This window comes from Aulonocara stuartgranti (assembly GCF_965226115.1).
Source record: "Aulonocara stuartgranti genome assembly, chromosome: 20".
In the NCBI taxonomy this organism is placed as follows: Eukaryota; Metazoa; Chordata; class Actinopteri; order Cichliformes; family Cichlidae; genus Aulonocara; species Aulonocara stuartgranti.
The window spans coordinates 12,382,757-12,409,573 of NC_138956.1; the positions used below are offsets into that span (position 1 = coordinate 12,382,757).

The 26,817-nt window shown below is 39.7% G+C and overlaps 1 protein-coding gene across 1 annotated transcript in view; it reads right to left on the minus strand.

The window, feature by feature from the left end:
• The window catches only part of ctnnbl1 (catenin, beta like 1), a 79,089-nt gene extending 61,272 nt beyond the window's left edge, over positions 1-17,817 (minus strand). The window contains exons 1-9 of the mRNA XM_082517918.1: positions 17,626-17,817; positions 16,488-16,718; positions 12,836-12,942; positions 12,508-12,659; positions 11,834-11,919; positions 7,812-7,905; positions 3,867-3,958; positions 1,439-1,511; positions 201-259 (exon numbers count right to left, since the gene is read on the minus strand). Of these exons, the coding sequence (XP_082374044.1) occupies positions 201-259; positions 1,439-1,511; positions 3,867-3,958; positions 7,812-7,905; positions 11,834-11,919; positions 12,508-12,659; positions 12,836-12,942; positions 16,488-16,718; positions 17,626-17,655 (924 nt within the window). The 5' untranslated portion in view covers positions 17,656-17,817. The remainder of the gene's footprint in view (positions 1-200; positions 260-1,438; positions 1,512-3,866; positions 3,959-7,811; positions 7,906-11,833; positions 11,920-12,507; positions 12,660-12,835; positions 12,943-16,487; positions 16,719-17,625) is intronic.
• Positions 17,818-26,817: the final 9,000 nt, after the last annotated feature.

Genomic DNA, 26,817 nt, shown 5'->3' on the forward strand with positions numbered 1-26,817 from the left:
ACATAGTATGCACATTTCTTTTTTTCTTTTATTATTTTTTACATTTCTAACAATTTACCACGGATCTGGAGAAGCTCATATTAGAGAAATACTAAAGCTTCACCTGTGTATGCCTCTCAAAGGGCTGTTGGGAAAATATGAAGGGTAGTGCACAGAAGAAACTAAAAATAGAAGGGGAAAAAAAAAAGCAAAAATCTTACAGATAGTTGCTGCAGTAACACATCAATGCCATCCATCTCACCCAGTAGTTCTCTGGTATCTGTGAAGGAGAAAAATAAAAAGGAAAAGACAGCAGGGAGATCATGTCGTGATGGTGGCAAAAAAAGACATTTAGTGAGCAGCGGGGAGGACAGAAAGCAGGAAAAAGAATGTTTAAGTGGACAGAGAAAGAGGAAAACAAGAGAAATGGTGGGGCGACAGAAGGGATAAATACTGAGGAACACAACTGCTACGAGGGACCTCCAGAGAGTCAGCAAATGAGGAAAAATGAGGGCATTGACAAATACACATCCTCACAAGTTATTCCATGTAGACCTGAGCATTACACAACACACCTCTGCTTCTCAGCAGACCCAACTGGCACACACTCACACGTCCTATAAATTGACATTAGAAAGTGGCACACACAACACTAATAATATTATGTGCTATGACCTTTTTCCCCCTTTACCTTTCTTTGCTCGCTTTACAATAAACAGCTGAATGAGCTGGAGAACATGATCAATTTTCATGCTATTTATGGACTGGGATGGGATGCTGAATTTTAAAATGCACTCTTTCAGAGTCCAGTTTTAAATCCAATTCAACATTAAAATGAGCACATCAAGGCTCTTTCTTAGCAGCTGTATGATTTGCCTTACTTTTACTTCAAATAAGGTACATCATTTCTGGCAGCATTTCTCAAAAGAAAGAAAAATGTTCTTTAGTAAAAGAACCTTTTTTTTAGATTTACATTATATTTTGTGTTCGAAAGGTAAGTGGAATAGGATGGAGGCAGCGCGAGTGAATGAGAAGGGTGGTGAGCTTAAAATGAGACAACTCCAGCTGAATGTCAATGTAACTTGTACCATTAACGACTACTTGTTTAAGGACCAGATAGTTCTGTGTTTACGTGAGGCTCTACTGGGTTTTTAGTGTTAGCGGGAAAGACGGCCAATGCACAAATGAGAACGAGAAACATTAAAAGGTAACATGAAGTCATAAAGTGGTGGAAGGAAAAAGAAAGGGAGAGAAAAGAAAAGGTAACACTGAGGAAAAATATGTAGGGAGGGAAAAGGGAGCACGGAAAGGGCACAATAAGATAAGGCTGCGACAGACCATGACTAAGCCTAAACCCGCAGAAAAAAGGAATGAAAAGAATGGAAATAGGTTGGCAAAAATATGAAAGATAAACTAATATCATTTGGAATCCACAAACCATTTAGTGAGACACACTTACTGTCATTGTTCTGCAGCAAGATGGCCAGGATTTCACTGCAGTAAAGCTTGTTAGCATCAAAAGGCATCTTTGCCTTAGAGGGAGAGGGAAAGAGACCAAAATCTAATTACTACTCATCTTGAGAAGCTGTGCTTAGTTTTCGGGTGGAGGCTTGTGGTTTTCATGAGAATTTGGAAATCAAAACATATTTTACAACAAACTTGTTTCTTTCTTTCTTTAAACTGAAATTCTTGCTTGTATTTTCTGGTTTACAGAAAATACAAGCAAGAATTACAGAAACTCCAAATACAAAAAATTAACAACAACAACAACAAAAAAAAAAAAAACCTCCACCAAGGCAGCTCACTCTCTGGACAGTATTTGTATTACATTTCGTATATATTCATTTTGTTTTCTTTGTTCTTTTTAAACCTACTTTAAGAAGTTTGTAGTAAAAAGGGTAGCATGACACATGTTAGCTTTACACAAACATTTTGTAGGAGTAGGTAATGATAACAGGCACTGATTTGTAAATAACTGGACATGAATAACTTCATCTTATTATATAATATTTTCCTACAGTACATTTCTAACTAACTCTGGAGCTCATTCTCTTTCTCTTGACAACACGCTCTTTAAAGATATGACATATTTTGAGGTCAACTTGAAAGAAAGGCAGATGTGAAATTTAAAAGTGATAATAATCTCCAAACTCTTTTACACTACGTCCACACTTAAACAGGTATTTTTGAAAACGCAGCTGTTTCTATGCGTTTGGACCTTTTGTCCAAACGTAAACGGCGTTTCGAATCACCGAAAATGGAGATTTGTTTTTTAAAAACGCCGGTTTTTTGCGTTTCCGTGTGGACGAGGAATACACAGTTTGTCACGCAACGTCAAAGGTATGTGCCTTTTTTCACGTCACGCTGCGCGCCACGTTATTGTTTACAAGAGATGAATTGCAGAATGGCAGATAGAGACAAAATACTGTTAATCTGACTATCTGCAGGTTTTACACGCTTACATATACGCACGCAGTTACTGTCCCTCCATTTACAAAGGCAGAGGCGTCACGGTGTGATTATTTTACGTGTAGTTGTTTTTTTCCTGTGTAATAATATTCAACATTGCTATCAATACATTTTTCAAAAAATGCCTCTCTGTGCAAAATGGGTTCAAAAACATAAACAGCTGTGGGATACTGTTTGTCCGTGATTTCGACAGGGGGAACAAATCGTGGCAGGATCAGCCTGATATTATTTGTATCCCGCTGTAACTTTACTGTATGAAGAGCTAACATCTCCAAAATGTCAGGAGTAGTTAGTCATTACAAGAAGTGTTTGTGAACTAAAAATCAAGAATGTGAGATTCTGTTTGTCCGTGATTTGGAGAGCCCAGCGCTGCTCCCGACGCAGGGGAAACTAATTCTGTCGCAGAGACCTGCCTCTGCACTTGTGCAGGTGAAGCCAAAGGGAAGACATGCTTCACCATATTTTCTAGTATTTGGCCTAGAATGAAGTTTGTTTGGAAACATATTTGGCAATGCTTCATCTCCTGCTTTGCGTTTGTGTTGGCGCCCCGTCAAAAACCTGTCCATTATGCTAGCAGTGTCCAAGCGTTCTTTTTATTTTTATTTTCATACCGCGCCCCCCCTGCAATGGCTCAGCACCCCCCCTAGGGGGCGGGCCCCACACTTTGGTAGATCATTCCCTATATGCCTATATGTCATCAAAACAAACAATAGAAGAAATATAGTTTTAAAATAGCTCTATACTTTGGATTATTATCACTTTCACCTTCAGATCAATCAACTGACCCTGAAGGAGAGGTCAGAGGTCATATGTGACATTATTTTATAATGTACTTTCTGCGTCTTCACAATACACACCACACTCCAACAAATAATTAAGTTGACCTCAAAGACCTTGGTGGATCTAAGCCTAATTTTAACAGATTGTTAACATGAGCTCACTCTACACCCACAACAATTTCTATGAGAATTAATTCAAACACCTTTAGGAGCAAGATAGCTTAACACTACGTGAAGGTCTTAAAGTGAAGGGAACTAAAGGCAAATGCTAATTCAACATCAAAATACTGGTAAATAAACTCCATAACACAGAAGTCACGACATATTTTATCCTCAAAATATTTTGTTTTAGCTTGGGTCTAAAAATCGAGAAGGACGCTGAAAACTCTGGATTAGTTTTTGATATTTGCTTAAGAACATGATGATGACATTTAATGTGATATGTATTTGTAAAGGCTCAATATCTTGCAACAACAAATAATCATTAAAAAGAAATGTATTAATCCAGATTGATTCCACCGTTACAAACTTCTAAGTTGGCCTTCTGGTGGGAAAAATTAAAAAAATTATTCAAATCCTGCTAACAAACCAATCACGTAGCCTTCTTGGGGCAACTTAAAACAATATTCTCGTTCTTACCTTGATTCTCTTGAGCAGCCACTGCATGAGTCCCTGCTGGGCAGCCTCTGTGCACATGCCTGGTCTGAACTCTGCCATGTTCTCAATGATGGCTGCAACACACAACACCATAGTTCAGTCTTTACTGTTAATATCAGCCCTTCATTCTAAGTAGGTTTCTAAAAGGATTTCTGATAGACATCAAAATCTGCCAGATTGATATCAAAACCAATGCCAATCTTATTTAAGGGATTAAGAATTGCCCGGATGTGACTAATCCACTTTCTGCCTAATTATAGAAGCATGTCTTAACATTTATGTTTAATCTGTGTTGCTCTGGGTTCCTTTGTGTGCAATGTCGTTTTATTTCTAAGCCTAATATCAAAATCAACTATTAGTCAAAAATCATTCTCTGACTTTACAACATGGTGCAGTTTTATAGAGGGTTAATCTGTTTTCTGTCCCAGCTTCTTCCTTAATGTTATCATCAGAAAGACTTGATGTCTCCATCACAGTAGACTAAGTGCAGAGGGGGTTGAAGGGAGCAAAAGACATTGTGGGGTGTTCATGACACCAGGGGGAAAGAGGAAGATTAACAGGAAGGAGGCAGAGGAAAAGCAGAAGGGAGGGAAAAGGGGACGGGAAGACAGTGTCAGGGATGAGGGATGGAAAACAGAGTGAATGAGGAGATAACAAGATGACAAAGGGAAGAGAGTTTTGCAAGAGCATAAAAACTGAAATAAAGCAAAAACATCTGGAGAGAACAGCTGCAGATGACAGGGAAATGATTGAAAGAGTGAAACAGGGGATGAAGTGACAGGGTGCTGAGGGAGAGATGAGCCTTTATCAGTGATTCAAACAGAGCAGACAGACAGCATCCTGGAGGACAGCCGGCTCAGAGTAGAGAGCAGCCAAGGTAGACAAAAGGCTTATTCAAGCTTGGAGAGCTCCCTTGATAACTCGCACACACAAACTTGAGCAGAGGATGCACAAGCACTGCCCCCACGATATAACCCTCATACACAGAGCCAAATACACACACCTAAACAGCCCTCTTGACACTCGGCCTCAATCTGGCAACAAAGAGGCAAAAAATCGTCTCAGTAGACTCATTCTACACAAAAAGAGCTGAGAGGCAGAAAAAGTCTGATTCATGTGGGGCTAAATACAGAGACCAGGACTTTTCAAACTATCTGCTGGCCCATGCCCTCTCCAGGACCTTGTGTATACAATTATTACTCCCCAGAAACTCTTATGACTTTTATGGTAGGCTCTGAAAAGGTATAAAACCTCCAAAGAGTTGGTGCTAGAGACATTGACAGCTTCCTTTCACTGTCACTGAAAATTTCTAGGGCAGCTGGCAACAGGGGGACACACTGCTAGCAGAATACAAATAAAGTTAGTCTATAGCCTCTATGATGTATACCCAAGTCTGCAAGGACTTCCTGTCACCGCACTGCCCAAAGACATAACCCTGGCTCATACACACCTTACAGGCACACCTCCCTCTCGAAAAGTTTCAGTTCTAAAAAGAAGGCACGCTTTGCCAATTATTCTTGCTCAAAATATTCAAATCTTACTGAGGTGCTATTTTTAACCAAGTCTGTTTTTATAGTGTTGAATTTAGGACCAGACTCTCTGCAGCACCTGAGATAGGACACCAAATAGGAGTCTCCCTTGTTTTGCATATGAACAACTCTGCATTTAGGGTGGCGTCCAATGTTTATTGCTTTATGCTGCTCACTTGTAGCCCTTATTACGTGTTACATGAGCAACTTAAATATTTACTGATTTCTGAAGTTCGCGGAAAAAAACTGAACACAAGCATTACGGCAAACACATTAAAAAGAAAAAAAAACAAAAGAGGTTTTTCTTCAGCATAACATGCCCCCTAAAAATTAATTAAGGTTACTAAATGTAGGAAAAAAAATAGGTCACTGAAATACAAAAATAATAAAAACTACATTTTAAGGGGGGGGGAAAGAACTAAGATTTTATTTGCTTAAAAACTACAAATGTGCAGTGAATGTCTTTAGCTTTAGTTTTAAGACCGCTAGCCTGAGGAGGCTTTAGTGCATCCATTTATTGAAGATCCAGATATCTACATGCATTATGGACAAAGGTGTTGGGCCACAATTCAGGTGTTTTCAGTCCCATTGCCTCAGGATTATATAATAAGAAAATACATATATACAAAAACTCAAGCACCTAGCTGTTCAGTCTGGCTTTACAGCATTTGTGAAAGATTGGGTCATTCTAAAGAGCTCACAGGTCATGGGTCTGTGATAGCATGCCACCGCTACAATACGTCAGTTTGTGAAATTTCTTCCCTCCTAGATATTCAACAAGCAGCTGTAAGTGTTGTTACTGCAACTAAACAGCAGACCAAATAAAGTTATTAGACAGGATCTCTGAGTGTTAAAGCACACAGTTACTGTGCAACATGAGTATAAATATCTATAAATGTAAGAGTTGTTTGCCGTATAATACTAGTATTTTAGAAAATAACCAGAACATTTTTGTTTCTATTTTATTCTGATAAAGTCAGAAAGTAGAAGAATGCTGCAGCATCAACTCTGCAAAGGGCCACATAATTCGTGCAGCCACAGAATTAGAACGAATAAAACATGTGGTGGGTGGAAAAAATGTATCTATAAACAAATAATAAATATAACAAATAAGAACCTGCTGACTCATCGAAATATGTACAAGGGCAATCCCAAAAGTAACATCTCCAAAGGAGTGGGGAAACTGTTTGTACGGCTGTTTGCCACACTGTTGTGGTTGGTGCTTTCTCCACTCCGAAACAAGCATGCACGACTTCGCTGGGATTCTCAATCTTGGCTTGGCAGCCCTTGAAAATGGAGCTCCTGTTGAACGCTACCGCCAAGTGTGAGGTTCGCGCAGTTATTCCACTTTTGAACGCAAAAGGCATTAAACCGGTTGAAATTCAACGCTAACTGACGAAAGTGTACGGACAGCCGTGCATGGATGTCAAAAACGTTCACAAGTGGTCTAGTGACTACCACCTGTTCCCTAAGTTGAAAGAACATTTGTCCCGTAGACGATTCTGCTCCGATGAAGAAGTGACAGATTCAACGCTTCCTGAAGGACATGGCGGCGAGCTGGTATGACACAGGCCTTCTAAAACTGCCGCAGCGTCTACAAAAATGCATCCACCAAAAAGGTGAAAATTATTTTTTAACCTTTAAAATGATGTAAATATTATAGAAAATAAACAGTTGTTTGTATTTCTAAAAAAACGGGAGACCTTACTTTTGGGATTGCCCTCGTAGTTGTTAATACCAAAGTGCCAAAATCTGATAACTTCAAGCATTCAAGCAACACAGAAATAAATAAAAAAAAAGCTCATATGAGACTACTGAGGAGTACTTGAATTACTTGAATTCACTCCACTGAACAACAGGACAGAAACAGACTGTTTAAAAAAATAAACAATTCCAATTTTTATTCCTGCCACCTGGTTTGTTTGGGCAGTTTCACTTGTCTACTATTCCACTCAATCCATGATGAACGTTTGACTGCTTCATGCCAAAACGTCAACTGACTGCTTGATTTATTTTACATATATATGTTGGACAGATGAGAACAACATGACTTTAGCTGTATTTCAGTCCTATTTCAGGTGGTAGCGCTGTAGTTTCAGACATTACCTGACTGAGGAAATCAAAGTTACATTCATGTTATTTCCACAGCTGAAAAAGCACCGTGTATAGTCCTTTAAACCATTATTCAATGTCATTTTAGCCAAAGTGGACAAAACCTTTTTTCAAGCATAAAGTATGGAATTAGCTGACAAACACATTATTACATGTAGCCTTGTTTAACTGTAAATCCATGTTTTGTTTTGTTTATGTTTTTTCTTCCTGAGTGTGATGACAGTTTACTTGAGGACAACTAGAAATTGGAGTTTCATTGCTAAGATTTTGGATTATGTCTCCTTACCGAGGGTGTTATAGATTCCATCAGCCTCCTCCTTCACCTGCTCGTCCAGACGCTCCATATTCTGCACCAGCAGGGCAACCACCTGACCCTCCAACTACAGACACACAAAGATGAAATTCAAGTCACGGTTCTAAAACAATTTTGCCAAAGGTCATATACAACTTTATCAGACTTTTGGAGAAACAATTTTTCATCTTTTAAAGGTTTTGGTGAAAGGTAACATAGCAGAGACAATATTTTTTCATGTTCTAGAAACACTCCCACCCTTGCACTTTGTTGGAGGTCTGTCAGATGATTGTGTCTACCCTGTCTGAAAACAAAATTATAGTCTCAATCTCAAAAAAAAAAAGAAGAGAAAAGATGTATATAGACTATCCAGGGATAACAGAGAGATGGTTCACTTTTAAGACTTGTCTTAGCAGAAGACGCTTGCTTCCTGTTGGAGCCTCTCTGACGATGTCCGAATGTTATCAGTCAAGTCAAGATTGGAGACTCATAACCACACAAAGCTTGCAAGGTGCCAGCGGGCTGGATAAATGTACTCTTATAGATGAAAGAAGACAGTCAACACAGATTTATGAGCCACTGGAGACCACCGTGGATCATTTTGATTTATCTTACCAAGGATGCCACCTGGCCTTCAGGCAGCAAGGACAGAGGAGCCGAGGGCATTACAGCAAAGAGGACAGACAAATGGATTCAACCAACCTTTGCTGCCCTGAAACTGTTTCCCTTGGAAGTAGCTGTAAAGAAGAGTGAGGTTTATGGGCGCTCCATTGCATGGTAAATGGACTGCATTTATAAAATTCCTTCATTCTGCGAGCCCTGCACAGCTACCCGAGTCACTATCATATAAGAAGCCAGCTCACAAACACACACAAAAGCCAGTTTTGTCAGCAATTTCTGATGTTTATCCTGCTTCATCTACAGTTCTTCCTATCACACACCAATATAACTAAGATAGAGGCCTCGGATATGTGTTCTTAACTTGACTGTGTCAGTTATTTAGAACACAAACAGTATTTCAACATATTATACTTACACAGAAAGTAACATTAATATTCTGTTCTGTGTTTGTAAGACCATTTCAGAGAAAGACCCCATGGGCAACACCACAGAAACCATCTATACATCCAAACATTCAATAAAATGAATACATTTCATTAATTATTTACAGTGGCACATGCTATTAAGGAGAGGTAGGGAGATGAGCTGAGGAATTTGACAACTAAACGACAGCGTTAGGCCAAAGGAAGGCAGTTCTTGTGAGGTATTGTGGTATGCAGTCGCCATTATGTCTACAGAAAGGACAACAAGCCCAAGGCTTACTATACAGACCAACAGCACAATAACACAACTGCTGAAAACCTTAATGAGGGCCACAACTGACAAATGTGCAAACCATTCATTGCTGCTTGCTACATAAAGAGCTGTGTCTGCTGGTGACATTGCACACTAAAAATTCATGTCTACCTCTTAATGTGCCTGCAAAGAGGAAGGTTAGCATGAGAACCAGAAAACAGAGCAGGTTGGTGTGGTCCAATGAAACAGGTTCTTTCAGGGATGTCAATCAGGAGGTCTGGGTCCCAGAATCGGTCCAGGAAAGACTCCCATCCAACCCACTCAGACAACTTTGGAAAATTTGAGCTTTAAAGTTTTTTGTGCAGATAAAGACCTCCACCATGGCCACTAATACTATGCCAAAAGTAATTAAGTAATAGATAAACAAAAATAAATGGCAAAAGTTCCTGTTTTTTTTCCACTATCTACTGTATAATTGTTTTGTTTAAATATATCACAGTGAAAGAAAATTTTGTGTGAATTAACAGAAACCATCTGTTTTATAATCACAGGACAATTTGAGCTGAGCTACCAGAACCTAATCTGTCATTTTTCTGAAATTACACAATTTTTTACATTTTGAGCCCAAAGAGTTCTTCTGACAGATTTCTTCATTTACTACAGCAACATTTGTTTATCATATTAAAAAACAGAGACCTACTGTTACAAATACACTTCCATTCATATAATTAGATATCACAGGGATTGAATGTGCAGTTAAACACAGATAGAAAGAGGATTTTCACTGGTCCGGCTTATGTGATATCCCCACATTCTGCTGCTGGTACTGTGTTTACTGGGCTTGCAACATGCATTAAAGGAAGAAGCTGAGCCAATGAAGGTACTTTAATATTATGAGTAATGTTCTGCAGTGATCTCATTGAATAGAACAGGATGATGCTACCAACTATACTGCAGAAATTGTTCAAAGAGCACAACCAAAGATCCATGGTGCTGATTTCACCTATAAAATCCAATCTACCATCTATAGAAAGTGCTAAAAATCCACAGAGGTCATCCCTCCATCCAACTATCCTTTTCGGCTTATCCGGGGCCAGGTTGTGGGGGCAGCAGCCCAAGCAGAGAAGTCCAAACTTCCCTCACTCCAGCCACCCCCTTCGGCTTGGCCGGGGGGACACCAAGGTGTTCCCAGGCCAGCCGAGAGATATAATCTCTCCAGCGTGTCCTCAGTCTGCGCTGGGGCCTCCTCCCGGTGGGACATGCCTGGAACACCTCACCCAGGAGGCGCCCAGGAGGCATCCTTGTCAGATGCCTGAACCACCTCAACTGGCTCCTTTCGATGTGAAGGAGCAGTGGCTCTACTCTGAACCCCTTCCGGATGGCCGAACTTCTCACCCTTTCTCTAGGGGAGAGGCCAGCCACCCTTCAGAGGAAGCCCATTTCCGCCACTTGTATCCACGATGTTGTTCTTTCGGTCACTACCCACAGCTCGTGACCATAGGTGAGGGTAGGGACGTAGATCAACAAGTAAATTGAGAGCTTTGCTTTCACACTCAGCTCTCTCTTCACCACAACAGACTGGCACAGCGTCTGTTAATCTCCTGCTCCCTTCTCCTGTCACTTTTTAAGTCCATACCAGGTAAATGAATAAACTTGAATTAGCTAACATAGATACTTAAAAAACAACAACAACAATAACAACACAGGTCTGGTGTTAGCATCTTGTTCACATCAGAAACAGTGCTATCCTCGTGAAGTTGCACTGAATTTATCAGTATGTACAAAATGCCACGCGGACGTGTAAAATATTGGGATCAAACTACTCAAAAACTCCCAAGACTCCCAACCAAAGTTGTCAAGTGTAGCAGAGAAAAAAAGTCAACTGATTCTCTTATGAAGTGTCACAGTGACAGGTGTGAAGAAACACAGGCATGCATTTCTTTTCTCCATCATGGCTTTACCCGCATATTATTGTAATTTGACCTTTGTCTGTGTCGATCTAAATGTCAAAAAACATAATCGGCTATCAAGAATCACGACACTCTAATATTTATGAAAGCCCGGCAACACGACAGGCTGAACTAGAAAAGGAAAAAAAAGGAACGAGGGGGCTAAATATACAGAAATGGAGAGACAGGGAGAGATCATCAACGGTGAAGTGATGCCAACACACACAGCCGGAGGGTGACAAAGAAAACAGAACGAAAAAGAAAGAGTGGGAGAGTCGATGCTATAATTATGCTGATCAAACTACATACTGAAATCCATTTTTTCCTCTTGACTGAGTTCTTGTCATGTTGCTAATCCCATCATGTTTTTTTAACTGTCACAGCTCACCGCTGAGAGATAATTAAAAAGACTTTAAATAAATAAATCAACAGGTAACTTCAGACATTTGTGCCCCTGTAAATGACACTGGCAGCTTTACTAAGAACTAATGTTTGTGGATTTGTTTCCCCTTTGAAGTTATTTTAATACAACGCTTTTTATTAGAATTATTTTAATTTAATGTAATTTGTGTTTCAAACCACACACAAAGAAGACAAAACCAAAAACCATGAATGCTTCTAAGTGAGACTAAACTGAAACTTTGCTTTTGATTCATTAACAAAGACTAAGCAATCAATTTCTCTCCACCAGAGCCAAGAAGCTTAAATACTAACTCCAAACAGTGCTGCTTCATCAATATCATCAGAGACTCATGAAACTTTTGTACTCACCAGAGCATCTATGAGTACCTCAGCACCATCCTCGCTCTCATGAAGTGTGTCAATATCTGTCAGCTCCTGCAGCAGGTCCACCACGGCTATGGCGACATGTGGCTCAGGCTCAGGCCAATAACAATACTCCATACTTGATTTAACTCTGCAATCCTATAATACTGTAGAAGTAAAATCAATGCTTTCTCTTTTCCTCTAAAAGCCAGGCGACTACTTTACCCACAATGCAAATTCATCACCCAGTTTGGTCTATATTTTTGGTTTGTTGCTGGGAGATGCATCTTGAGTACCAGTGCCTTCACTGAAGGTATTTTAATGGCTACAGTAATATTTATTTTGTGTATTTTTAAGGGTTTATGCATTTACTCCAATATGGTTTTGAATCTGAAATATGACTCACTTAGTAAATTGTATTTTGTTACAGTTTTAATGTAAAAGCAAGTTTATAGTAAAAAAAACAACAACAACAACAAGCTTTGTGTGCAACAAATTCAATAAAAAGTTGACACATCTTTACTCTCTTAGCTCACATTCATTGTTCTTATCCTGTCCTTGGTTCTTTGTACTAGCTACGTTTACAACAGTAAACTTCTATGATACAGGGAACAAGTTTAAAGACCAATGTTATGTAACAAAACATTCAATAGAGAGAGGTGATCTGAATCAATCTCAACGTGAAAGGATATCAGTATTTTCATGACTGAGGAGGCCCAGTAGTGAGTGGACGGCGTTCAGCTCCACCAGCAGGTGGTAGAGATCTGGCATCGTAGCAATCACATGCATTTCCTGGATAATGTCATTCAGATCAAGCTCCGACTCCATGAACCTAGTTTAATAACACAAATCAGAAGTTTTGCATTATAAGTTTGATCATAATGACAGTGTTTCTTAGAAATGCTGAGACCCTCTTTTTTTCTTTAGATCCACTGAAGTCCACATATAGTTTTGTTTGTTGGAATAAAGTCAAACAAGACTTTATTAATCTGTCTGTAATAGGCTTACTTTTCTGGATTGTCTGGAAACTTAATCCTTAGTTCCTGGTTTTTGTATGACCTCTTCTCAAAGGTCAGGATCATTTTCTTCACTGAGCTCTCATCGACCAGTTCTGCCTGTTTGATTAGCACAGGGGAAAGGGAGCAAAAAGATGGAGAAGGGAAGACGGGGAGAAAAAGGGAAAAATAAAATTATTAAAGCAACTGCTGCCATAACAACAAAGAGACTGTAGGGTCACCTTAATCATGTGATTGAAGCAAATTGTGCAGACATTTTGTTCAATCAGAAGGAATGCATCTGAGTGAAAAGAGAATGTGTTTGACCTCCTGATGGATTATAAACCTCCGCAGTGCTGGACAGATAACAATGTAGAATAAAACAACCTTTCCTGGAACTTATTTTTATGCTGTTTCACCATGTTAGGTGTTTCAATTCAAGTCTCACTCTCTCCAAGTTTCTTGAAAGATCCAAGATTACCGTATTTTTGCAACTATAAGGCGCACATAAAAGCCTTAGATTTTCTTTAAAAAGTGCGGCGCGCCCTATAGTGCAGTGCGCCCTGTGTGTTGTAAGGAGGACGTAGTAGAGAACACCATGAGAACGCTAAAGGGTGAAGTGTGGGCGTTGATCGTATATACCGGACAATCGCACATACCTGTATATAAGGTCAGGTATGTGCGATTATGTGGAACATCGTTGTTTTAACAACCCTGAAAATGGCAAAGAGACACGCTTATGAAGCACAGTTTAAACTGAAGGCCATCAGCTACGCGGAGGAACATGGAAATCGAGCAGCCGCGAGAGAATTTAAGATTAATGAATCGATGGTTCGCAAGTGGAGGAAGCTGGAAAACAAGCTCCGACAGGTCAAGAAGACGCAGCTGAGTTTCCGCGGACATAAGGCGAGGTGGCCCGAGTTGGAGGAAAGACTCGAGCGGTGGATCATCGAACAAAGAACGAGCGGGAGAAGCGTTTCGACGGTCACCATTCGACTAAAAGCAGTTTCGCTAGCAGAAGAAATGAAAATTGAACATTTCCGAGGAGGTCCGTCTTGGTGCTTTCGTTTTATGAAACGGTGCCATTTTTCCATCCGGACCAGGACTACGGTAGCGCAGCAACTTCCAGCGGATTATACCGGTAATGAAAAGCTGGCCATCTTCCGCTCCTACTGCAGCAAACACATCGCCGACAAAAACATCCAGCCCAGCCACATCACAAACTTGGACGAGGTCCCGCTCACTTTTGACATCCCGGTGAGTCACACTGTGGAGAAGAAGGGGACCAGCACGCTAGCGATACGCACAACGGGGCACGAAAAGTCTTCTTTTACTGTTGTGCTTGGCTGCCATGCTAATGGACAGAAACTGCCGCCTATGGTGATTTTTAAGAGAAAGACTTTGCCTAAAGAGAAGTTTCCAGCAGGAATCATCATTAAGGCAAATGAAAAGGGCTGGATGGATGAGGAAATGATGAAAGACTGGCTGAGGGAGGTGTATGTAAGGAGACCAGGTGGTTTTTTCCACGCATCACCATCGCTGTTGATCTGTGACTCTATGCGTGCCCATCTCACAGCCAATGTGAAAAAGCTAGTGAAACAAATGAACTGTGAGCTTGCTGTCATTCCGGGAGGCCTGACAAAGGAACTCCAGCCGCTGGACATCGGTGTGAACCGCCCGTTCAAAGTAAGGCTGCGAGCGGCGTGGGAGCGATGGATGACCGATGGAGACCACAGTTTCACCAAGAGTGGAAGGCAGCGCCGGGCGATTTACGCCACAATTTGCCAATTGATTGTAGATGCTTGGGCTAACATGTCTGCTGGCACTGTTGTTCGAGCTTTCGCAAAAGCCGGCATCATTTCCGAGGAGCCGCACGGCACGGAAAGTGACTCTGACGGTGAAGAAAGTGAACCTGGAATGTTTGATGGAGATTTAGCACAGCTGTTCAATTCAGACACAGAGGATGAGGACTTCGATGGGTTTGATTGATGACAATTACCGGTAATAAAAATGTGAGTACCAAACTCAGTTTTGCTCCTGCTTCATTTTTAAATACGCATACTTGTATGTTTGTATGCTGATGATGATGACAATTACCGGTAATAAAAATGTGAGTACCTAACTCTGTTTTGCTCCCGCTTTATTTTTAAACACGCATACTTGTATGCGCCCTATAATCAGGTGCGCCTTATGTGTGTGTTAAATACAGTAATGGCACACATAACTGAGACTGCGCCTTTTAGTACGGTGAGTCTTATGGTCGTGAAAATACGGTAACTGGGTGATTCAGGACAGCAGATCCTGGTTATAGTAATCTAGTTTTGTTTGGTTTGTCAAAGCCATAAGAGCATTAGACCCTGCAGACTGACTGCACACCCAGTGTGGTCACTGAATATGGGACCAGCAATACTGGCAAGACTGGCAACTTTGTGATTGGAGGATTGATGTATGGGAAGTTTGAACCCCAGTGGAGCAAGAGGACCTCTCAAAGAGCTTTCAGGAATAAACCATTTTGCAATTCCTTTTTTTAAAGCAGAAACCTGGATAGAAATCAACCAGAAAGATTAATGAACAATACGAAACTGAAAGGGAAATTTGGGCAGGGAAACCAGTGGGGAAATCACAGAAAACTATGAAAAAGGAAAGTGAAAAGTGGCTATAAAAAGCTTTGTGTGCCCACTACAATAATCATCTGACAGTTTATATCATTTATTGCTTATTATTCTAAGCTGGTACTGCAGACTAAGCAGCTTGGAACAAAAATAAAAAATACAAAGACACTTTATAAATGGACGTTTACTTTTGTTTTTTTAATTAACCGACTTTAACAGGTCACAGAACAATAAACAGACATGACCGCAGTGGCCAAGTCTCGTTTAATGGCGTGACTTTAAATGATGTAAAAAGAGGGATCTCTTAATCAGACCCAAAGGCAGGATGCAGCAGTAGTGAAGAGGAGAATTTGAGTTAGTGGCAGCACCATCAAATCTCACATTTGTCTTCAACAAAGGAGTGTGAATTATTTCCTCCTGACTAAAGCAGAGATTGCCTAAAAGAAATTAGTCAGCTTTGTCATTTAACACTGTATTCCATTTGAATTAAATTGCTCTTTTATATTATCAATGCACCATTCACAAAGAATGCCAATGCATTTAAGTCTGTTGTTTGTGTTGTTTACAGGAAACAAACACGCTCTTGAGTAAGTCTGACTTAATAGATGTGCTCCCACGTGTTAAAGAAACTGAACTTTTGTCTATTTAATGTTGTCAATCTTAATCTGTTCTAATTACTCCACCGACACAGATGTCACAGGTAGTTACATTTAGACACAATGCATGCAGAGTATACCAACAAATAACATCTAATAAGTCTGATTCGGTATAAATCTGGCTGAAACATTTTTAATCATAGCATGTTTGTGTTTGTTTTAGTAGCGTTTGTGTAAATCTATCTGAATTTGCTAATATGGCTTATGTCCTGATGAAGCATGCTAGTATGGTGAAAGCTGTTTAAAGATTGCCATGCAAACTATGAACTCAAAACATATGAGAATAAAGGAACATATTTAATTTTCATGATCTTTGTCACATTTCTTCATTTTTCATCACCCAAAGAAACCAGAGTAACAACTCTATAATAATAACATAACAATTACAATAACCCACCTCGGGTTCTTCTGCATCCTGGTCCATCAGCTTTTCCAGGATTATCTTCTTGTCCCCTATGAGCTCCTCAGTCTCCCTCATCTCAGCACCTCCTTCTGCTCCTGCCACCTCCCTGTATCTGGCCAGCTCTCTAGCACTCATCCCTTTCAGCTGCTTCCCTCCTCTGGAGTCTTCATCTCCTCCTGCTCCTCCATCCTCTTCGCCCCTGGGACGCTTTGCTCCCCTATCAGGCTGCAACAAGAAAAGGGATCATTAAATGTGTGTACAGGGATTTACTCTATAAGATGAATATATGAAAAAGTGTTTGGAGAGCCCAAAATTATGTGGTTGCTTGTTTTCAGCAAGGTGGCATTTAATGAGATTAAAAACAATCAATGAAATACACCATTATAGCACCTGACTAGGTCATATCTGGCGCAACTATAGAAAAGTCAATCTAGAAATACTCAATCATGACTTTTCAAATGAATTTAAAAAAAAGAAGCACATATAATTTTATCAAGTTAATCGAAGCAGCTGTCAAACAACTAATCTAAGAAAACTGATGGCATTAAAAAAAAAGTTGCAACTAAACAGTGAGCCTAAGTAGAAGACGAGATTTTACTGAAATACAGATTTATGAAATGGGACATAATGGCGATTTGCATATTTGATGCAAATACTGGGTGAAGTCGATTTCTCGTACGTATGCCTTGTATGATAAACGAAACTGTTCAGGTACACATTTGTTTCGACATTAACATATAGAAGACCGAATCTAACTGACGAAAGAATCCCAAAGATTCAAAATGCTTTGCTAGGCATAACTAGTTTTAAACAGATGTATCTGAGGGAAGTCCGCAAAGTTTCCCCGCTCTTGATGTGCTGCTGCGAGATAGCTAACAGACTTAGCAAACGGGCTAACTGCTAGCGTTAGTAAACACGGACTTGAGATCCAAAGTTGTTTTCTTTTCGCGCAAGCGTCACTCAGTTCTAATTGACTGATCATTAAACAAGGACGCAAACAAAGGAGGCTAAATAAAAGTCTACATGCTCACACACATTAAACTGTTAGCGTTTATTTACAACCCAATGAATGAGATAAGTTACTGTTAGCTTAGTTAGCTCTCACACACATTATCAGGAGTGAAACGTCTACCTGATAGTTCAGGAGCTCTCCGACGTCCATTTGTCCAGGATACAAGTCTCAGCTTTCTTATAATTTTATTTCAAAGTTGAAAAAGCGCTCTCACAGTTTAAGTAGACAGCTATTCCGCTAACTACAAGCTCCCTGCATACACATGCCTGCCGTAAAACAGTCTTCACTCATTGCCGTAGCAACGAATTGTCGTAAACGTTGACGTTGCATGAGCAGAGTTTTCAACCATCTTCGTAAAGTGTCGGAGCGATTATTTGGACAGGGATTTTGATTATTTTCAAAGTTACTGTCATCGTTACATCATCATCCATGCTGTTGCTGAATTCTCCCGTTGACTGGACTTCCATGTCTCTCCGTGCCTGTAGTGAACAATTGTACTAGGATTATTTGTATTCCGTTGTATCTGTGTTATTCATTTTCTCATAAGTGATTTAACCAAACTTGCAAATATAACTTAATTTGCTTAACAGTACAGCGGACAAACACTATTATAGACAACAATAATATTAAGAAATACTTTATTTTCCCCATATTTTTGAAATTCCAAGCAATGGTAAAGAAATACATAATATTTCTAAATCAGTAATAAAGGGGAAAAACCACCTTAAATATCAATAAAATGTTCAAATGAAAAAGCAGATCACTGTATGTCAGATATCTGAATTGCATTATAAAAGGTTGTTGCATCTTGTATGAAAGATTTCCTGTATCTGTTCTTGTGGCAGCGGAGCTGAATCAGTCTGTTGGCGGAAATTGTAAGCGGTGATGAAGTTGATCAGGGTTATGAATGACTGAAAATAGTTTTTTCAGTGATCACTTTTTAAATGTGTCCAGTTTGCAGCCAGTCACAGAGCCAACAGCGCACACCACAACCACCACAACTGGCTGATTAAAAATCTCCATCATTTTCTATCGGGAAGGTCTCAGCGTCCATAGGACATTGTTGTCTTGTATACAGCCTCTGTGTGGGTTTTCGAGGTCTGTGGTTAATCTGGACATCCAGGTACTTATATTCATCCACAATATCCACTCCCTCTCACTCTTTCTTACTCATGTTCAGAAGCAGATTATTTCTCCAAGACCATGCCACAAAATCATTCACTAGTGCTCTATACTCCTCCTTCTGCCCATGACTAATACATCCAATCACTCCAGTCACATGTGGTGGTCAACAGTTCTCAAGCTCTGATAATGTCGGCTTCTACTTCAACGCCAGTATCATATGCTGCCTTATACGTGAGCTGTAAATTTGACTCAGGTTAACAGACACGGGTCTGAAGAAACTTGGGGCTGATACCATCAGAGTTGGAGAAGTTAAAAGTATGGTTACTTTTAGGGCCCCTCCCCCTGCCCAAAAAGAATTCTGCAAATCAATGGCAGTGCTTGAAAGTTAGATCCTCTAAACAAGCAGTAACGGGAACACATTGATTGTATGTTATCATACAATTATAATTGTATGTTATAACACAATACAATAAATGAATTCATTATTATCAGGGTGTCCTAAAAAGTGACTACAAAGCTTCAGTTGATCCTAAATGCTACAGCAAGATTAAAGAGTCTTGCGTCATCAGGCCCTATCTTATCTTAAAGGCCTCATAATACCATTTCACACCAATAGAACATTTCTGGAGCTGGAGGCTTCTTATGATGTGCTGAGTGTTACTTCTTCACTCATCTCTTTTTACTCTCCATGTGTTTATATATTTATTTCAGTTACGTAGTTATTGATCATCTCTGGCTGTTTCTACACAGTGTGTCTTTTGTCCTGTCTCCCTCTCCTCACGTCCAGGTGGTTGCAGCAGATGGCTACCTCCCCCCTGAGCCTGTTTCTCCCAGAGGTTTTTTCCTGTTAAAAGGGAGTTTTTCCCTCCTACTGTCGCCAAGTGTTTGCTCATAGGTGGTCATTTGATTGTTGGGGGTTTCTCTCAATGATTGTAGGGTTTGCATAATAAAGAATCCCGAGGTGGGTGATTTAGTGCAATATGAATAAAATTAATTTGAAGTTGGATACAACATTCTAGAATATGCATTTAAAACATTAAACCTAATTTTTTTTCATTTTTATGGTTATGTCATTGTTCTGGTTTAGCAGAATATGTGTACATATGGATGCATTATTAATAAGCTACTTCATCCACCACTGATAATACATCTTGACAAAAATATGTTTCCCCTCCCAACAAAATCCTTTGGGCTCTGTTGCCAATGCTGAAATAAGCCCACTTAATAATACAACTAAATTACACATGACTGTTACCTCATCAGACCTCACAACATTGAATCCTGGTCTTATAGGCTCAATTTTGGTGCATTCATAACAGAAGATGCTTCATATGCCAAACTGTCCCAGTGTTCCAGACAAGCAGAAAATCACCTTTTCAGTGAGCGTCATTGAGAAATGTATGAGTGCCGCATGGTGTAGAAGCCTCTTTTGCCACTCCAGTCTCTGGCCAGTGATCTGTGACAGTAGAGCAATAAAAACAACATTTAAAAGGAAGGCCACTGCCAGGCAGTCAAGCTTGACGTCCCACCAAACACGAGGGAAAATGCACTTGATCAAAGGCAAAAGAGAGAAAAGAGAATAAAAGGGAGCATGAGGGTGAAAAGAGGACTTTATATGGAAATCCCGGGGCTGGTGAGAGGCAGTTTCAGATGAATACAAAGCTTTGAATCAGGGACCTGGAGAAGGCTCTTTTTATGAGTTTGACAAATGAATTTGGGTTAAAAAAAAGACAAAAAATAGATGATGAAAAAGTATTTATACTGATACTCCCAATCCCAATGCCTGTTTGTGGTTATTTACCAAGTATACAATAAGGTAAACGTCCAGGTGCATTATTAATATTTATATTGCTTACAGTTGTATAGTATGCATGTGAACAATGACAATGAGCCACATGCATCTTCTGATGACCGAAAGCTGGATGGTGAAAGACGAAGAATATAGTGACTATGGAGGTCATCAAAATGTGAAAAGTTCAAGAGAGCAGATATCTGAGCCATGAGTTAAATGTATAGTCATCTGGGACACAGGACATGATATGATTTGATCCAGCAAAGCAGACACACACAGTGTAAGGCACTTAAAATTAAAATTTTAAATAATTAAAGTTAACTTTTTTTTTTATCACAGGGTCTTTTTCACACAAGTCACTGTAGAAAAACCAGCAGTTTATAAGACGAAATGATTAATTGCTGACTTCCATTTGGCTTCAGTTGAAGGGTATTGTGCATGATGGCTCACTGTCACATTGAAACTGTCATGCTTTACTGAGATAGTTTAATAGAACAAAAATATTGTAACACCGGTACCTAAGTCAAGTCAAAGTGACTGTAATGCACAGTATTGCAAATATATTAGTTGATCAGCGTCTCACCTCACAAATGTGCTTCTGGAAGAATGGTCAAAAATCCCAATAAACACACTCCTAAATGTTATGAAAAGCCTTCCCAGAAGAGGGTGCAAAGGGTAGGCCAACATCACATTAAACTCTTTGGATTAAGACTGCAGTGACACACAAGTTCCTAACACTTTTGTTAATATAGTGTACTTTTCTTTCTTTTTTAAATTTTCTTTTACAGTGCCCTAAGACCCATAGCCATGATTTAAGTCATAGAAAACCTCACTTACTTACAAACGCAAAGAAATTGATTTCTGACACTTTCACTTAGAGCATTGTGAATGTTTCCTGCATTCAAAATGCTCTTCAGCAGCTCGTGTTCGTCCTACTGTCACTAAGTGTTTGGTCATAGGTGGTCATTTGATTGTTGGGGTTTTCTCTCAATGATTGTAAGGTTTTTACATAAAGAATCCCGAGGTAGCTTTTGCTGTGATTTGGTGCAATATAAATAAAATTGAATTTCACTTAGAGCATTGTGAAGGTTCCCTGCGTTCAAAATGCTCCTCAGCAGCTCGTGGTCTCCTGGAAACTTCAGACACAGATATGCTTTTAAGTTTTAAATTATGGCTGCCACTTGACTTACTTGAATAAGCTTCTGATGGATGGAACAAATTTACATTTAAACAACAGAGAAGATACAACTCTACAGACAAGTTCATGTCTTTTTAATCTTAGATGTTAGACCTTATTGTATTATGTTGTATTTTTTTAAATATTTCTTTGTCAAACATTCTTACTGTGTTACAAAATAAACTGTATGCTAAGATCAAATAAAATTAATTTATTGTTTTTCAGCAAATCTACTAATGAGTTCAGCTGAAGCACTAATTAACTCTTTAAGGGGATCGTCAGAAAGGTGTATATTGTGTATCTAGTGTAATATTTTTATATAAACATGTCAACTAGAGTATTTACTCTGAATGAAGCCTTCCTTGAAGCTTGCATGATTACAAACACTTTCTGTTCCACGCAATAATTAACACGTTTTGCTATCCCTGAAGGAGCCAAAAGCTTTTCACACACAGCCGTCTGCCTAATGACACTGCCTCATCGTTTCCCCCACAGAATTATTCTGGTTCGACGCTGTGCGATCCCTTTACACAGAATCGCACAGCATTTTCCTTGAAACAGAACAATACAATTTCACACAAGCTGAGAAGGCTGATTACATTAAATCACATGAGGTCAGTGTGATTGTATCATGCTGTGGAGACACGCATAAGTGTGTTCAAAATTCAGAGTGGCAATGCTATTAAAAAAAAAACATTCAGAGAAGGAGCGAGAGAGACACAGAGAAAGGGGGAGAGAGCGAGAGATGATGATGACAGCCGATTGGCCTTATCATTTCCCCCTCACTAAGTCAAGTGGTGCAATCAAATGATTTTCTCTCCTCTCAAACATGATTTGAATTATGCATCACATCAGCAGAGTACTTAAAAGCCCCATTCTCCAACAACGCACATTAAGCACTTACCTTACTTAGATTTCCAGAAAACTAAAGAATTAACAAGTTGTTTGGTCATGATGTACAGTAGTTCTCTGTGGATGAACAAGAAATAAGCTTTGCTATCCTCCTTGGATGGAGGAACATTTGATAATAAATTAATTTTATTTCAACATAGCAAACTAAATAGAAATTGCACCGTATTCCTTTGATTGTTAGGAAATCGTAAAAATACAATTTTGTATATTGTGTTATAGTCTGCAGAATATGTCAAGAATTGCTTGTTGTACAAGTAAAAAGGTGCTTTATTATTATTTGGGTTATGTGCCTTTTCATAAAGCTGCTATTATACTTTTATCTAACCCTAACCAGAGAGATTTCTGCATATCGTTGCATTAGATAATGTTTGGGCTTTTTTCTTTTCATTTTTCTGGTGGTGTCTGCATTTTCTGCTGTCAGATTTAACACGGCAAGTATTTTTTGATCTATTTTAAAATCAATTTTGCTTCTATTTTGGGTAAAGCTTTGTATGTTGTACTTCACAGTATACTATCAACATGTCATTCTTTCTTCCATCCATATTCTTCTGCTTATCTGGGGCCAGGTTGCGGGGGTAGCAGCTCTACTCTGGCCTCTCTTCAATGGCTGAGATCCTCACTCAATTTCTAAGGGAAAGCCCAGGCACTCCTTGAAACACATTTCCGCCACTTGCATCTGCAATCTCATTCTTTTCAGTCACTACCTAGAGCTTGTGACCATATGTGAGGGTAGGGTCGTAGATCAACCAGTAAATTCATAGCCTTGCTTTTATGTTCAGTTCTCTCTTCAACACGATGAACCAGTGCAGAGTCCACATCACTGCAGCCGTGACCTCATCCATCTGTCAATTTCACGCTCCCCTGTCTCATCCCTTGTGAACAAGACCCCGATACACCTAAACTGTTCACTTGGGGCAGCAACTTGTCTCTGACCCTGAGTGGTCACTTTAATCTTTTTGTGGCTGAGAGCCATGGCCTCAGATTTGAAGCTGCTCATTCTCATTTAACCACCTGACGAAGCCAGTAGAACCACATCATCTGCAAAAACCAGAGGTAGGATAGGATCTAAGGCAACCAAAGTGAAAGCCTTCCCCCAACCTGGCTATGCCTAGGTCTTCTCCAAGACCATTTAGATAGGTTGAGCAAACTCCCACACATCCTTGCATATCCTCTGGTCCCCCTTCTCAAAGATGGGGACCACCACCCCAGTCTACCAGTCCACAGACATCGTCCCAGATCTCCACATGACATTGTAAAAGCATGCACTACATCCGGAGCCTTTAGGAACTCAAGGCAAACCTCATCCAGCCTAGAGACCCAGCCAACTGCCTCAGTGATCTTGCCCCTAGTGAGGGCTGAGTCGTTCCTCAACTCCACATGACAAGGTCTTCAGAAAGGTACTGTGAATGCCAGTGCATCTCGGAAGGGATTTATAAAGAAAAACACACATATCTAAATTATTTAAAATAAAATCCCTGCATCGTAAGGGAAATCATCTATACGGGTAGAATTATTTCACAATGGACTACCCCAGTAAATTCAGAGTTATTTGTGGGAGTCAAAGTGCATGTCTATGGAAGAGGATTAGGTACACTAGAAAAAAACAGTGGGGATTTCTTATTTTTCACTGAATTCTGAGAAAAACATCAGATTAAAACTTGACATTTCTGATTTTAATCTCAGAATTCTGTCCCTCTCACAGCTATTTGAGAGGATCTATATGGCTTGTATTCCCATGCTTGGAAAAAAGAAGTTCATGATAAATTTTCCTTTTTTTCTTATACAGCTTTTCCTTGACTGTTAAACAGCAGTTCATTAGCAGGTGCTCATTTGCATGGGTTGCATAAGTAAAATTTCTTTTTTTTAAATTATGCTAATACATTTTAACCAACAAAGAAGAACAACTAATGGATGGATGTGCACACTGAAGCATGGTGTTTTCCTGATAAGAAACGCAAGAACAAGCTCAAGCCTATTTGCTACAAACGTTTTCAGAGGAGCCAGAAAGCACCTAATAGCCTCTCTCTCCATTGTGCGGTTCACAAACCTGACACCGATAGAGGCTGTAGGCTGCTGCCTGGCCTGCTGTAACATGGCAGTGAAACAAAGAGACACAGAAGATGGCAGGACACACACTATAGAGATAAATGTATGTAGGGAATGGTGTAGGAGGAGAGAGAGCAGGGAGAGAGAACAAGCGATAGAGGAGGTGGAGAGTGGCAGGAAGCGATAGAGGAGGGGAAAGCAAATTAATTTTATCTCCATTATGAATATGATGGCTGTGGTGTGCTGTGGTGGTGGCCCACGCCTTTGGGTGATAGCAAACCAGCGGTATTTAATCGGAGGGGCTTGTGTGCATGCACACGCACACACACATGCACACACACACTGTTCTTGGCTGGATGGAAAAGCCTGTGAAAAAGAATTTAGAACAAGATGTGATACAAAAACTCCAATGAAACAGATACTGATGAAAGTGTTTTAGATTGATTAGCAGCTCCTTAAAGGCATGAAAATTTAATTAATCAATCTGCGCACCCTTGTGTATACCAACGGAAGACCTGATTTAAAGTCACAGAGCAACAAAATACAGGGGGCTTCTGTTTCAGAATGGTTATAGTCCTTCTATAGCAATGTGCTCTGATAGCCTGGTGCCATATTTAAGGTCTATCCATGCCTGCACTCCTGCCCCCCACTACCTTGTGGATTGCAAAAATTACAAGTGTATATACATTCTGAATATGTATGTCCAATCTCCATATACACTCGCTCTACATACAAAGCAGTGGGGATTAATTCATAATGGACATACAGAAAAAAAATCCCAATATTACTCCAACACACCCAATTGGGTCTTTGTCACACACGGACATCTTTTTCAAATCCCCGTATTCACTCATAACCCCACTCTCGAGCTCAAGTCAGAAGTGCTGCTTGAAAATCAAATGTGTCATTAACTCAGATTTTTAATGAATTATTCACAGCACTACAGAAATCCCTACGGATTAATCCCTGCATCACGCCTTCTCAGCATGCACACACGGCACCAAGTCCCCTGAAGCCTCGCTTGTCTTGAATGACATTTTGCATGCACATAAATTCACATGCATACACGATTACACGAGTGGACACAGAAAGTTGTAGTGGCGCCCACTGAGAATTTCTTTATCGTTTCCCCACAAATGTTTCCACATGTATAATCGCATTTCCACAATGCAGACATCTGATAGTGGGATTAGCTGTTCAGAAAATTTCACAATGCACACCAGTGCATCATCATCTAAGCTTTGGGTTCAAAGATTAATTTCTGCCAGTTAGTGGGTGGAGAGAAAGCAGATTTTCTGTCAAATATTTTAGCAAACATCTAAACTGTTGTGAAAAACCTCAATTCTGTGCACACACTGTGTTCATACTATGCATAGATTAGTCAAATCCCAGTGTTTCTAAAAGCAGCAAAGTTTTTATTACTCAGCATAATTATTAAGTGTATCAGAGATCTTCTTATGCCTGAATCCTAGCTAATCAAAACAATAATGAAAGCTTTGAATTGAGAAGCAAGAAACAAGAAACATTCTAACACACAAATGACCAAAAACACCCACTTACTATCACATGTGAACCTACCAAGCGAACTTGTCAGCACTAGCATGAGCTGAAAACTTCCCAGCTCTACACAGAAAAAAGAAGTGAGTAAAAAACAAATATACTGAAATCATAAAGTGAACACAGCTTTTATTCTTTGGAAGAACATGGAATTAACATAAACATTTATTACTCTACTTTTAGTGTATACTCTTACATGTGTTAAGCGCAACATAACAATGAACTTTTTAGTTAATGAACTTGCAGTGTGTAAAATCTCACAACTTGATTTCAGTAGATTTTATATTTGGAAAAGAACATTTGGCACAAAAGACATTAAATGAGGCAGGAAACAGCAGATTGAAAAGGCAACACTAACTATCAGTCACCTAGAATGCAGTTTTGAGATCCCTTCCCAGGTGCCTTAACACCCACACACATCTTGCATCAGCTGACCTCAATATCATGTTTTCTCAACATGATAGGATGAGGCAAGGTCTCACAGTGGTTTCACCTAAAACCTCTAGCTATACTGACCCATGTCTTTTTTCACATGGGTCAGTATCGCTTGACTGGCCCGTGTGGCATAATGTGATGAGCCAAATGATAATGGGTCAACAACCCCCGTAAGGGTTTAAATACCTGTTACCCTTTGTGGGGTTTCTTTTTTTTTAAATTTTTTTTTTTAAACACAGGTTACTGACTAACAGCCTAATAACATGGA